This window comes from Drosophila mauritiana, chromosome 2L (genome assembly GCF_004382145.1).
Source record: "Drosophila mauritiana strain mau12 chromosome 2L, ASM438214v1, whole genome shotgun sequence".
Classification (NCBI taxonomy): Eukaryota; Metazoa; Arthropoda; class Insecta; order Diptera; family Drosophilidae; genus Drosophila; species Drosophila mauritiana.
Genome location: NC_046667.1, coordinates 6,136,511 through 6,151,613, shown reverse-complemented (window position 1 = coordinate 6,151,613; position 15,103 = coordinate 6,136,511). Strand labels below are relative to the sequence as shown.

The window sequence follows — 15,103 nt, the reverse complement described above, 5'->3', positions numbered from 1 at the left end:
TTGCGAGTATGCCCAGTTACCTAGTTAGGCTGTGAAATTCGCACTGAACTTTCGGCAGAAGTAATTCTTTTGTATAAATAGCAATGGATATCCAGTGGATGAGCACAGTCACCTCCAGCAGCTATCGATTGACATACCATGAGAACCCTGAGCGTCTTGATTCTACTCGCAACTCTGGTTGCCTTTTGTGCAGCCCAGCAGGCCTCCAGTGGCAAGAACAGAAAGGAGAATGGTAAGTCATTATGAACAAAACCCAGAGGACACTCATCCAATACTCGTCTCTGGACAGCCTTCTCCAAGATCGTTCCTCGCCTGCTGTGGAACATCAAGCGCGGCGACCAGGAGAGCCACCGCAACTCCCAGCAGCCCATCATCATAGTGCAGCAGCCCAGCTCGAATCAGGAATCGGATAGACACCACCACCACAACCCCAACTATCCCTACTACCCTTACTATCCCCCACCACCACCCCAAAGCCGTCCTCCGCCACCGTTTCCCGGCATGGACTGGAACACTGTGGGAGGAGGACCCACCTACCTGATCATCAACCCCAACAACATGCAGGGCATCTACCTGCCCGCCAGCTCCAACAGCTCCAACTCCACCAGCTCGCGTCGCAGCGCCTTCGTGCCCACCATTTCCGATTTGCTGCAGGGACTCAACCTGGACGACCTGAGTGATGGAAGTCTCTTTGAAGATGATTCGGAGGTGGTCAACGCGGCCGAGGATGAAAATGCGGAGATTCCCCTGCCCGATGGACCGTTCAGCGAGGCTGACGACCATCACGAGGAGGACTTGGTTAGCGAGGTCGAGATCGCCGCCTTGGATCGCCAGAGCAACAGGGGGTTGAGTCCCAAACACCTAGTCTCCATACTGATGCAGGACAAGAAGCGTCGCCGCATCCAGGAGGTTCTCGCTGGCATCTATCTGAGGAACTACAATCTGAACAGGAAGTAATCGAACGGACACGAGCAGATACAAATTGAAATTGTGCGAGGCTGAATAAATAGCGGGCACCTTGCCCAAAAACACCCCATAAAGTTGGCTCCTCTCGGCAGCTCCGTATTTTGTCTTCATTATAGGGAGCACTTTATCATAGGTCCCCGGAGAAATCTAAGCCAAGTTGCTGCCCCCCAGAGGAGCTACTCCGGACCTGGCTAGCTGTTTGCCTTAGTTGCTGCCATTCCGCATTGTTACGACTTTCCCAGTTGCCGTAGCACTAAAATAATCTGCAACTGCAGTTGAAATATTTATTTGCAATTCCCCAACCTGGCGTAAGCCAGGATCTGCCAAAAACCAGGAGGAGCTGCTGCCTCCAACGACAGGTGGCACCGGTGATGGGCGGGGTGTGGGATTGGGGTCTGGAATCTAGGAGTCTGAGAGTCTGGGACAGAAGTTGGGCGTGATGAGCAGCTGCAGTTATTGTTTCACCCGGAAAACTTTCTCAATGGGCAAACTCCGGAGCTAGACAACTTGAAATTATTCGCTGCAAAGTTGGGTTTCAATTGGTGTGCCGAAAATGTGGCAGTTAGGCGACCCAGAGACCACATCTATCTTATGATCGCCTGGATTAGTAATAGGGCATAATTAATACTTGACTCAAAATATTTTGTCTGCAAGATTAAATTCTCAAATGGTAATAATGTTTTCGTTTAATTAGCAGGCCCAGCTGGCTTTTTAAGCTTTTTCCAAGTCTGCCCACCGAACCCTTAATTGTATTCATCTGCCATGGGCGACCCTTCTCCCAGTTCCAACTTGCCACTTTTAAGCAATAAACTCTGTTGACCTTAAACCTCTCCTACGGCTCTTTAAACTTAAATCACAAGCATTTCGCATTCGGGTTGCTTGTGCCGGCTAGCTATGCATAAACCTGAGCTCAGGAATTCCTTTGCCCCAGCCTCGCCAGTTGCCCGTTTCCATTGTTGCCGTGAAATAAGATAGAAGGCGATGGGGCCAGGGATTGGGGAAAAAAGATGCCAGGTGTTGTAGCTGCAGGAGCTGCTCCTCAGCTCTCCAACTCAAGCTATCCAGCTCCTGCTCCCCTCTACGGCACAAATTCCGCCGGAGTCTGGCAACATGGCTCCTACATTTTGTTGGCAGCATTTTTTCCGGCTACCTGTGTCTGGAAGTTGGCCGTTTGTTGCATGTCCTGCGGCAGGCGAACTTGTTTGAAATTTGACGTGTGTAGTTTGCTGACCAGGAGCAAAATGGGGTGTAGCAACCCGAGAGATGGGTTGGACGGACTCGGGACTGCAAGGCTGGGGCACTGCTGAAAATTTATATCCAAGCTGCCGTTGCATCCAGAGTAGCTCGAAAAATGTTCATTTCAATTTTTTTCCCTCCTCTTTTCCAGGTACGAGCACGAGTACTTGCAGTATATTAGATTTGGAATGTACGAAAAAATTGTTACCCTCTAAATGGTATTTTGAGCAACATCCATTCAAGACAGGACTGCAACAAAAAATTCCAACTGATATAAGATTTTATAAGCTCATAGTTACATGATTTTGAATGCCGAACTGTTGAGTTCAGTAAGGGGTATCTGGTGTTCGAGACGCTGCACTGATGATTCGATGCTGCTACCTCAGCTTTTACTTTGGCTGCTTTTTACCAACAAATTGACGAATGTCCCGGCACTGGGATCGAGTCTGGGGACTGCTCTGGCAGAAGAGCTTTGTGGGTAGTGCGATTTGGAGGAGCCTGTGCAAACTTTAGTAAGATGAATGTTGGCACAGGCAAATGACAGGCAGCGAGTGAGTAGCTCCCGTCTTGATTTTTGAGTCCATAATGACAGGGGCCAGCTGGCCGAGAAGGAGTGTACCTGCTGTACCTGCTCCTCTAATTGGTTACTGTGCTGAGGTGAAGGGCAGAAGCGAGATCCCAGTGACAGATCGAAATAAATCCTCTGCTGTCAGTGGCTGGGAAAAATACTATCAAAATCTTTGATAAATAAATACAACTCCCTCGCCAGTACTTTTCGCAATTAATGGTAATACTTTCGTTACATGGTAGAGCCGTAATAAAATTATATTAGGGACCGAGTTTTTTAGCCACCAGAAACTGCTCCCAAAACAGCATTCATAGCAGCGGGCTGTCATCCTGCAGGAAAGCCAGTCATTGCCATCCACTGGCCGAAAAAGAAACCCGAAAAAGCCATCAAAGGCAACGGGATAAGCGGAGGAGGTGCCTCGGTCTCGGTTTGCAATTTTACAAATGGATTTGTTGTAATTTCTTTTGCCACAGCACCTGATGCTCACATAGTGCAAACAGAGGAGTGCAAAAAAGCGGCCAGGAGTGTGGCAAAACACACTAAGCAAAAAACAAACTGGAAAATAGCAGGCAAAACAACGCCGAAGAATCAGCCCTGAAAGCCAGCAGCCAGCAGCAGCCACAAACGGTAGAGAACAACTTTTATACTTTACACATTTTCACATATGAAAATATTTTTTGCAAGTTTTTATCACTACCGTACACCCATCACAGCAAACCCTCTAACTTCCCTTCGTGGCAGTCGTTGGTTGGGGGGCACAAAACATTTATGGGATTTGTGTTTGCATTTTGTATATGCGATATGTTTGAAAATCCCGTTTCTGCCATTTCGTGCACAAAGCCAGGGAAAATGGATATGGCCACGCCGGAGCGAGGAGCCGGGTCCTTTCCATTTTGTTTCCTCGTTTTCGGCGCGGTAATCGGGTGTCTGCGCTTGTGCCTCCATTTCTGCTCATGCGGGTGTGTCTCTCTGAGGTTAGAAAGTTTTCATATATTATGGTGGAGCGAACTCAGCACGAACTCAGTGCACCCGTAGGCGGGATGTTAATTTGCAGAATGATTAGCATTTCGAAGAGCCGCGAATTTTGCCCCAGCTAATTTGAGCACATTTGTAAAAGAACTTAAAATGGAACAACAATTTTTGAAAATATTAAAATTCGCATTCCTACTGTTTTCTAATATGTTGCAGACTAAAGTTATAAAAATGTATTTTAAAGAAGTAATTAATTCCGGAATTCAGCTTGTTATTTATTCTTCAGTATAAATAAGAAAGTAGTGCAATGGGCGGTCTACGTAGTGACGAAACACGCGAATGGCTTGAGGTCAGCGACTAGCCACTAAACAGTCATATAAAACGCGACAACCACTCACTGGAATCTCTAATGCCATCTACTAAATATAACAAATGACTTGCATTCACGCCAACTTAATTTTTCATCCCAGTTTTCTATGCTTCATAATAATTTATCGTTTCTTAAAATTTGTTGCTTGCTTTCGTGTTCCTCATTCTGTGATTTCTGTGTGGCAATTTCACTAAGAACATTCCAATATGATTTGTGTGATCGATAAACTCGTGATTGAGTGTTAAGTGTAACAGCTTAAGATAGAGATACAAAAAATGTGTTAGCTCACAAAAAATGACACAATATTCGGGGAAAAAAGAATACAAAATACCTAAAATTGGTAACTGCATATTATTTAGATACTAAAATGGCAATATCTCAAAAAAAATAGATTAAATTGATTTTTTTTTTGCTAATTCACGAAGATTTCAATATCTCTGCAACGAATTATCTTAAATGTTTAACTTTAAAACAGGTCAGTGAAGAAAGCGATAGTCATTTTAGTTTCCTCGGCTATTTATATCGTTTATTCTCGATTTTCCAGCGCTGTGCATCCATAACCCCTTCCACTAACATGCCCACAATATGGTACCTCTATTATTAACCAGCAGGTGGCGGTGCGGCCCTTTGAAGTCGACCGACGACGACAAAGAACGTGACCAAGGCCGACGCACAGGCAGAGAGGTACTCAGTACGTCAATAAATCAGAAGGCATTTGTCATGCACACGCCCGCTGCCCAAGATCGATACTCCAATGGCACAAAGTTGCAGAACCAGCCGTTTTGGCCACCTTCTGCTGACCATACCTGTTGCGCAGGCGCCGATCGTAGCAGCGATAATCGTGGCCAGGACCTAGGACCCACATATGGGTGCAGATGAAGGGCTCAGGATAACGAAAACCGCTACAAATAGTGGTTAGACCATGAATCGGATTGGCGATAGGTTGAGCCAAGTTTTTTAAGTGGTCGCGTCTGAACCGCACTGCAGCAGACACATAAATCAGTTCGGCTTATTAATATTTTTTACTGCGGTTTCCCTTTCGTCTCTCTCTTGTGTTTTTTCTTTAATTTTTAAATCGGTTTTAAAGCTTACAAGCAGTTCGACATGCTTCGTTCCTGATAGTTGTGTGTTTTTAGTCCAAAATTTATGTAGATGCTTTAATTTTGTGTACCCTGTTTTTAAGATGTCCAGGTATCTTTCATATCTTATATGAACTATTTATTTCTTCATCATCTTATTCGAAAAATGCAACACAACATGATTGTATTGAATTTTATAAATAAAACTTGAATATTCATGCAATTCAGTTTACTTTTGATTAAAATATTAGACCCCCCATGCAGAGTGAATTTCTAAAAAAAAATACTCACAGCTTGGGTAAAAATTATGTGGAAGCAGACTGACCACTTCAGGAAAATCAGATAAACGAGCCGAATTGAAACTACTTAGTTTGAATTCGTTAAACTTGTTACACTTTGTGTAGGCAGTTAAATCTATTCGGAATCGAAATCGAAATCGGTATCTGCCGCTCACTGAAATATTTCAGAATATTTTAATTATGCATGGGCATAATCGTTTTCTGAGTATATTTTTCATTAATTAAGAAAGCATGAATTGGGATAGTCCCCTCGATTGAAAAAAATAATATATATATGCTCCCCACGGAGTTGACTATGGAAATTGCTTAATCAATTAATTTTCTCTAGATAAAATCAGGAGACCCTGATTTAAAGAATGAGATAGGAAACAATTTGAAAATCTTTTGTTGGTTCAAAAATCTTGTATAGTGTTTTAGGTCGATGCATACAATATCTTATTTGTTGTGTCATATAAGCGAGATTTTTCTGTTTTTTTTTCAACATTAAAATAGACGATCGGCTGCACAAACGCTCACGCAGTGAGTGTAGCACTTGTTCTAAATTAATCTTCATTAGGGTCACTTAAACAATAACAAAACCGACGGAGGTCGGGTCATGCAGGGCAGCTGGGCAAGCGGGAAGCTGGGAGACTGGGCAGCCATATGTTGCAAGTTTTCCGTGCCGCAAAATAACCCGAACTCACGGAGAGTGCCGCAAACTTTGATAGAATTTTCATTAAATTTTTCGCTGCGGTTGGGAAGTTCGCGCCATAAATCAAAAATTCAACTAGAAAATGTCAACTTTTCACTTTTAATTAGTTTGGCTGAGTATGAAAAAATTTTTAGGTCACGCTTTGCTGGCATAAATCAAAAATTCACTTGCGCAAATATTTGGAGAAATTTCAGTGCACCTAAAACTGTGGCGGTTTGCAAATATGCCGACCAACATGGATGGCTTCACTGCCCTCCACTGCGGGATGTGGTTGTTAAAATGTTTTTCCATGCCAGCGGCTTTCTTTTTAGGCAATTTTGCTGCATTATGCTGGCGACTTTGTTAGCAACATTTTTTCAAGCATTTTTAATTAAAACTTGATCCTCCGAGAATCTGGCTAAAGGGCTGCTATAGTCATCTAATCGATTGCTCCACATTATAACCTTCGGTGTTGATTAAGCAATTTGAGACTGTGCGCTTTTATCTCCAATCGAGTTTTTCTATTTGGGGGTCAGGGGTCAGCAACAACTGTTACCAGTCTGGCGAAACATGGCAAACAGACTGTTCAGGCCAAGCGGTAGTAGAAATCCCTCTGACTTTCCTCAGATTTGCCCCTCCTGCTCCGTTCTTGTCGAACTTATCCTGCAGACATGTAAATTACGTTGGTTTTTGGTCTGTTTGCTGAATTTTCAACCAGACAGGACTTTGTCTGGCCACCCAAAGGACCCATTCCAATCGAGTCCCAGTCCCTCGACTCCATTTACATTCCAAAATATTCTGTTGCACTTCCAGCCTCACCAGCTTACTCAAAAATGAATTTTTATGTTTTCGACAAATTTTATGTACCGAATGCTAATCCTTCAAGTTACTAACTACCTCCAGCTATTCCGATTCCGACAAGCCTTCATCGAGTGAACTCGGCAGCATAAAAAAAGTATCTGGGAGAATTGTCACAGCCTCTATGTTCTTCCGACCAGAGAAGAATCAGAAAAGCTTTTCGGTTAGCGTCAAAAGAAAGCTTTCTGCTCAAGGTAGCCAAGTGTGAGATCCATAATTCTGCTCAGCCTTCGCGGCCAATCGAAACCAAAACAACGCACATGTTACACAATCATATGTTTTATATATAATCACAGATAAGACGAAGATGGGGAGTAATCCCTAGCCCATGTGTATCTCATATATATATATGTATGTATGTATGGTTTGCGCCTGCATCGCATGTGGCTAGCGTTTCGCCAGTGGATTGGATTACAAACACAATAAAACAACAATTAGTTTTAGTGCGAAAGCGGAAAAACGAGAGCAGGGCAACCGCAGTGCCGACAACAGTGCTACGTCCCTTTAATGGACGACGAAGATGAAATACGATGAAGTGGGTCCGCAGCAAGGCCGAGCTAATGGGAGGGCAAAGTTCGTGGGATGAGCCACTCGACGTGGAAGAAGTGGCTGTCCTCGTTTACGACTTTAACTGCTCATGTTGGGCAGAAGCAAATCGCAGGATTTCTTATCCCACACTTAAAATCGCACAGACAAATCGGACAGATTTTCCAAAGTGATTTATGTGGAAGAGTTACGATCCGATGGGACAGTGCTGGGAAATACCCGGTTAATTGCATGCGTACTTATTTATTTTGCAACACCCTAGAAGTCAACAACAAACACTTATGATAATAGTTGGATTTCCTATGTACTTGAACTGAAAACAATACGAAGTTCATTACAAGGCCTACAAATAAACCGAGCTTTCTTATCTATCCAAATCCGTTCAGTTTCTTACAACTCCCCCTTCCTATATTGACTATCAACAAATGCCTGTTGCTATGAGTTTATAACTGAGCCGTGGTTCCATATTCTTTGGTAACTTCCCTACTCTTACAGCCGTATGGCCACGACACTGGCGGAGGTGTGTGGCTCGGATGCCCGCAGGACGATCTCCCCGAGCTCGTCCTTGTAGTCCGCGTAATCCTTCGTGAGTATGCACTCCATGTTCAGGGCGGTCATAAGGCGTTTGGAGTTTAGGTTGCTGCAGGTAGATGTGACGACGGGAAATCCCCGCTGGCGACCCAGCTCAATGGTGGCCTCCACCAGGCGGGTGCCCACTCTCTGCCGCCGAATGGAGGTGTCCACACCGAGCATGTAGAGGTACAGCGCCCGCTCCACTCCGTAGTGCTTGAATATGTTGGCTTGCAGCTCGATCCCGGCCAGAAACTTGTGTATCTTGTCCAGCAGGCACGTGATCTCCTTCTGCTCCGCCTCCTGGTACTCCCTCTCCAGATCCTCGGGCACCAGTTCACCGGCCAGAACCACGCCGACAATGCGCTGCCCGTCGACGGCCACCAGGGAGAGATCCTGGGGTATGAGCGAACGGTGGAGCTCAGACTCCGCCGGAGACACTTCGCTCTGCTTGGGATCCTCCTGGGGGATCAGCATCAGCGGCTCGTGCTTGAAGAAATGCACTGCGAGAAAGGCCTCGACCTCCTCGTAATCCCCAATTGTCATGGCGCGTATGGTGATCGCTGACATCTTCGCATTTGCCTCGCTCGCGGACTGATACTGAGAGAAATTTAGCGCAATTTACTTGTTATATACATGCCAGGCCATCAAACATGCAGTGAGCTTGCGCCATCGTCTCCGTTCTGAGCTTTTCACGAATATGGGGCCCTCCTCCCAACGCACCGCCCACCTCGCACCGCCCAACCACCCACTGACCCGACGCACAGTTCTTATCAAAGCTTTTTTCAAAATGATGTTCGCTAAACAAGCGGCCCCGAGGTTGAATGACACCAGTTTTGTTGTTCTGAGCGTGTGAATAATGATCTCAAACCATTTAGAGGTACGATTGACGCCACCTGATTACGACGGGTCATTATATGGTTTATATGTCTCGTAATACGGATCTTATCATTGGGTTAATATCTTTGGAACATTATATGTAGCTATTTTACTTGCCGGTAGATACTGATCTCAAGTGTAGATTGCGCAGCTTTAGACTCAATTTGATACATTTTCATATTGAGTGTATAACGGGTAATTCAAGACAGGTATTTTTTGGCATGTAGTCCACTTGTGGACGGCATTTAAATATAATTTCGATTCAAGCCAAGATAAGTACATCGAACTCAACTATAAGATACTCGTTCTTTAACGCTAGCAGTACCTTACACATAAAAAAAAATAATAGATATAATAAGGATCTGTAACAGGTTTTCAGGATCATGAAGTTCACACGGATTGCGAACCACTAATCACCTGGATATATGGGTTAAAATTGCTACTGAAACTTGGACAAAAGTTGTTAACTTGAGGTCTGTAGACGGCGATTCCGCTCTCAAATGGTGAATAATTCGCCAAACGATGAGTGGGTCGGTGAATAAAATTGAACAGGTTTAAGGCAGGGCTTTGCATTTGCATTTTGCGTGTTTCGATGCGACACAAGTCCGGTGGTTGAGTTCCCACCTTCTGTTCGACGAATCATTTGGCTAAATTATGAATCGCTGTTCAAACTCAAAATGCAGGTCATTAGTGCAATTTACATCAACCCCTTTTTAGTTTGCCCTCGCGGACTGTCACACGCACTTACTGCAGCACATTAACCCTTTGTTGCCCATCGCCGTTTTGCATTTTCCGCCCCCTAGTTGTCTTTTTCAATTATTTGCGGGGCTTGGTAGTCGTTCAGCCCGTTTGAAGTTTAAAATAATTTTTTTTTTTATTTATTTACTCTACGTGCAGCGCTGTTTTTTGATATCGCTCGCGGTCTTTATGGGAATTTAATTAGATTTAAAAGCCATAAACAAAACGCTATCTCGCTCTGGTCGCTTTTTAAGGTTGCTTTTACTTGGCATTTTGAGTCGGCAATTGTTTTAAATTATTGGCATTTAATTTGTTGCGTCATTTTCAAGGTTTCCACATCCGATGACTTCAGTGGGGAAAACGAAAACGAATTAAAGTTTATTGAAATCGATTTTCACAGCGCAGAGCAAGAGCATTTGTAGCCATTTTGCGCGTTTCAAGTTTAATTTTCTATTTTTATTTTCGTGTTGATGACAACACCCAGAGGGGCTGGCCGGGATGGCATGGGATTTCCCGGACTACGTGACCCGCTTAACAAATTTGTGCGTGTTTGGGTTCGCCCAGTCCACGACCCCAGGATCCGACTGCCGATAGCGTTTGCGCCACCCCCGCTTTATAGTTATTGCACTTTTATCTGCCTGACCATTTCAAAAGTCACTTTTGGCCTCCACTGTCCACTCTCCCATTTAATTAAAAGCGAATGCACTGGCAGGGGTCAAAGTTCGTTCCCACGATCACCTCTCCGCCTATCTGAGCTGGTATCTTAATGCCTGCGGGTTTTTCAGGCGCTAAAACGGTTTGCTACCTTTTGTTGTCCGAACTGAGCGCTTTGTATCTGTCACTTAATCAGGCATTTCATTATCATAACTTCAAGGCCCCCATAAACCTCAACTATTGAGCTGTGAATAGCTCGAATCAATCCATTAGTTCGTTTTAACAATCACAATAATTATGGCTTTTTGGCATGTAAGAAGTTAAGTCGAATTTGCAGGCACTGCAAAATACTTATGACTTAGTTTATGAGCTCCATTTGAAATTGTGTTGTTAAGAGCAGCATGAGCAATTAGTGGCTTGAGTTATGCAAGTTAAAGTAGAGCAAAATAATTTAATTTTAAGTTGGAGCACTCAAATTTGATTGGCCGCCAACTTTTCCCCCTCAAATTTTGGCCGGTCTTTAATGGCATCATAAAGCTGTTAGCAAATATTTGGTGCATATTTCGGTGAGCATAGTTTTAATTAGTTTCAATTACTTCTTAAACTTTTTATTGGATTCGTCCCGACCACGCGAATTACCGTTGATCGCCCAATTAGGATGAGCTAAAAGCCGAAAAACGAAGTCATAACTTTTATTTTCACATAATTAAATCGACATTAGACGTAGTTTAACTTTAGTTGTTTGCATTCAAGCCAAACGAGGCTAATTTTCGGGGTGGCTAGCTGTTCACCCGGGTGGCAAAACTGGGTGGAAAAGCATTCGGGCTCACCTGGACATTCGGAGGCCTTTGGAGTCCTGCGGATGATCCAATGTTCGCTTGGAGACGTTGCACATGGTTAAGTTACCGTTAACACTAATTACCCCCAAGGTCGACACACGCGATAACCGATAACGATTGTTTATAATCGATAGGCGATTACCGACAATCGATTAACGATGGCCGATAACGATAGGTACAACACCGCCAGTTGTCCGACGCGTTGCTCCAGCAAAAGTTTCGCAACGACTACTGGCCCGTCAACTGGAGCTGCCTCAACGAGCGCCACAATGTCATCCACACGCACACAGACGAAACAGCACCGAGGACACCACACACACGCACACGAAAGAGGAAACATTTGCGATTTCCTTGCGCGACGTTTCCTGCCGTCATAAAGAGTACGAGCAAGAGTAGGCAAAAAGAGCGCCACTCTCTTTCGACGTCAGCGCAAACTCGCTCGCATGTGGATCCCATTTGTCTGGTGAGCAAAGATAGAGTAGGTGGAGTGCGGGGGAGGTGAGTTGTTGCTGGCACAGGTGAGTCCATAATTCTGGCTTGTAAATACAAATAAAGGTAAATAGTTTCAGATGCAAAATTAAATCTAAAACTGAACATTTTTGTTGAGATAGTTTTAAAAAAGAAAATACCTCTTTTCACAACTTTCCTGGAAAAACTCTCTCGCTAGCGCATTAAATATTTAAAATTATTGATTACATTTCTGGACCTGCTTCACCTTTCACCGCCCAGCGCGCCCACACATACAAAACAAACTCAACGTTACTTTGTATTAACTTGAACTGTAGCAGAGAGTTCTGCTATTTAAGAGCGAGCTGCGCTCTCTTCGGCTCTCGTTGTTTCGGCGTATAAGACGGAGAGCGGCTGCCTGTTGATAAGCATTTACATTTACATAAGGTAAATAACGGGCTGTGGATCCTAACAGTTATTCTTCGCGGGGGGGATGGGGGTCATGTAAACAACTACAAAAGTTTTCGGCCCGCAAAAGAGTTATTATGGAAAAAATTAAAATGGGCTATCGAAAAAATTAATTATCCTGAACGGAAGCGAATGCAACTTTTTTGTTAAGTTTTAACAAAGTAAAGCAACATGTCACCGCGAAATGTATTCAACTTTCATTAACCAATATAGTAATGGAGTCTTTTTTTTTTTCCTTTGCAATATTCATAACTCGAGTAAGGGAGAAATGATATCATTAAAAGCATTGAAAATTCTATAGTGTATCGTTTTCCAGGAAACTTTCTTGCATTAAAAAAAAACAGTGAACGAAGACTTTAAAATTGTAGCAATTAAGAGGAAAAAATAAATATCAGAAATATCAAAAGATGCCAGTAACCAATATTTAATTAAGTGAGCTGCTGTTTATGACATTTTATTCAAACACAGTCAGTAGTAAAACCCTATAGGCTTATGTGCATTTGCATCTTTAAATATTGCACTCGATCCCAAATTTCTCTATTTGCTTGGAAACTAGTTGTCCATTTATTAATCAGAAAAATCAATAGCTACGTTTTATATAAAGTTAAATGTATCACAAAAACACACAAGAGCTCAAGGCAAAGTCTCTAAAATACTAGTTAAATGTTTTTGAATTTTACAACATTTTTGTGCAACAAAGACGTAATGTTTAAACTCTCTAATTTCTCTGCATAGTCAATCTAACTAAAAACCCTAAGAAAATGCATTAAAATTAAGTAAATAAAACACGTGCATAATTTGCGTTTAGGGATTATGCACAAGAAATTGGCAAGTCTATGCGATTTGGACATTAATCAATAACAAATTCATCTTATAACTTTTATCTGCGCAGGCACACTTTCAGAACAAACATATGACTGAAGCGTGTGTCCCCGGGAATTAGTTTAAAGCTAGTTGCCACTTCAATTAGGGCCAAGTCTGGCCAACGAGCGTCTGGATGGCCCCGGAGGCATCAGACTGCTGATAAGGATAACTGCCGAGTTAATCCCCGATGTCGTTGCCAAACATTCAATCACCGGCTGTCAGAAGTTGCAGCACGGGGGGCTTAAGGCAACTTTGAAAATTCCAAAACCCACTGAGACAGAGGAGCGATGTGTTTGCAGCAACAAAACAAAATGCATATCAAATTGTTGACTTAATGCAGAAGGGGGAAAACAGATTGATGTCGAGCATGAGCCAAGAGTTCTTATCACAAGTTTTTCCCTACAGCTGTTTGCTTTTCTTTTCACGCTTTGCAAACCGTGAACGATTTAATGTCTGCAAAGTTATCAAACTGTTGATAGCAGCGCATTGGAAAATGAGCACTTAACTTTTGTCAACCAGACTTGGCCAATTGGGAATAAACTTGCGCATCTTAAGCGATTGCTTTTTTAAAGAATAAATTCATATCAAATCAGGTGAATTAAAGAGCTAAACATTAAAATCATATGATTCACTGTTTGATAAATAGAACGACATTTGTAGAAACCTACGGTTTGTTACCACAATTATAGGATCAAACGTGAAGCCTACGATATAAATCTAGATATAAGATGTCGATTGACCTTGGCAGTTCAAGGATAGGTCACGGCGGGCCGCCTCGAGGATTACTGAGAAATCCAAAGCAATTAGACAAAATGATTTGTGGAACGAAAAAGGATTTGAGAACCCGTCTTTTCTCAAAAATCAATGACTTGGCGCAAAATTCGCGTGGGACGAAGCACTGGAAAAACGGGAAAAACTGAAAAGATTCATGCCCTTTGTTTTCCAATACAACTGACCGCTGGCGGGCGTTTGAGGTCCAAAGTCAAGACGTCAGATTGATTGTCCTGACATTTGTGAAGGTGGAAAATCAATAAGCGGAGAAAGCGGAGACAGAGATAGGCGGCCAAAAACGCAGCCGCCTGACGTGGCAAACTATTTTACACCTGAACTGTCTGGCCTGTCAAAAAAGAGCTCAGGTGCGAGTGCGGGGTGAGAGGTTTCGGGAAAAACAAATAGAGACTGCGCGCGGGGTAGGGTGGAGCTGGAACGGAAGGTACAAGCCGAGCGCTCCGGCTTAATGAAGATATTAGACAGCGTCTGAGGAACGGGTTCCCATCTTGACAGCCATGACGGTCATAATAAGGCAGGGTGTCATAAGCTGTTGAAAGTCGATTGAAAAGGTCGAAGGAACTCGCAGCGGGCCAACTCGACTACCAAAATATTTCTCGGCGTTGCACATTCAGTCGCACTATGGGCTCATGACCACAATTATCGCTTAAAATCCAAGAAAATGCCATAGAAACGGTTAATTTTTCGGACTATGGAAATATGTAAGTATCTCTGTATTGAATTTCCATTTTAAAGATTTCTTTCTTTCTCTTCCATATACTACGATATTAGAAGTTTAACTAGATACTAGTTAGATCCATTGCTCTAGGTTCCCCTGTCAATTTGTATGCCAAATTTTTTGCTTTAAATTTTTCTGAGTGCGCCTAGGAAAAAAAAGGGGAATTCCACAGAACCGACAACAACAACAGAAGTTGCCAACTTGTCAGCTGACAGGCAGGCGGCGTTCTTAGGACCGTCCCCCAAGCGCCATTCTCCACAACACCCAACACCCAGCCCCCTTAAGCCGTCAACCAACTTGTGTCAAAAGCCCCTTGCCTGCGGCATGTGAGCGGAAAAGGAAAAGGTGTGGGGCGATGGGGTGGGTGGGGAAACAAAATTCAAAGGCTGCCAATTGCCAATTGAAGCCGTAAAGTATGCTAAGCAATTTGCGTCGTGTGTGTGGTATTCATGTGAGTGTGTGGGTGGGTGTGTGTTTGTGGTGGTGGTGGAGCAGGAAGGTAGGGATTGGAGGGGCTCAGTGTGTGGTGCGATATTTATTGTTGTTTCATGCCAAACTTGAGCCGGAGTCAGA

General features: G+C 43.5%; 3 protein-coding genes across 3 annotated transcripts in view; 1 reads left to right on the top strand and 2 right to left on the bottom strand.

Annotated features, from left to right (window-relative positions):
* The window catches only part of LOC117141657 (discoidin domain-containing receptor 2), a 70,280-nt gene extending 58,789 nt beyond the window's left edge, over positions 1–11,491 (bottom strand). Inside the window, exon 1 of the mRNA XM_033305247.1 lies at positions 11,236–11,491. The gene's annotated coding sequence lies outside the window, so the exon portion shown is untranslated. The remainder of the gene's footprint in view (positions 1–11,235) is intronic.
* On the top strand, positions 93–1,040 carry LOC117141664. The gene is made up of 2 exons (XM_033305257.1): positions 93–232; positions 290–1,040. The coding sequence occupies exons 1-2, from the start codon at positions 139–141 to the stop codon at positions 955–957; spliced, it is 762 nt and encodes a 253-aa protein (XP_033161148.1). The 5' UTR covers positions 93–138; the 3' UTR covers positions 958–1,040.
* LOC117141672 lies at positions 7,781–8,746 on the bottom strand. Its single transcript, XM_033305270.1, has one exon. It carries the CDS (start codon positions 8,702–8,704, stop codon positions 8,054–8,056), a length of 651 nt encoding a protein of 216 aa, XP_033161161.1. The 5' UTR covers positions 8,705–8,746; the 3' UTR covers positions 7,781–8,053.
* Positions 11,492–15,103: the final 3,612 nt, after the last annotated feature.

What these genes read in the sequence shown, in the direction of transcription:
- LOC117141672 (XM_033305270.1), bottom strand. Translation starts at nt 8,704, where the DNA reads ATGTCAGCGATCACCATACGCGCCATGACAATTGGGGATTACGAGGAG.
- LOC117141664 (XM_033305257.1), top strand. Translation starts at nt 139, where the DNA reads ATGAGAACCCTGAGCGTCTTGATTCTACTCGCAACTCTGGTTGCCTTT. An exon ending in CAAGAACAGAAAGGAGAATG is followed by an intron (nt 233 to 289) that starts GTAAGTCATTAT and finishes GTCTCTGGACAG; the next exon opens with CCTTCTCCAAGATCGTTCCT.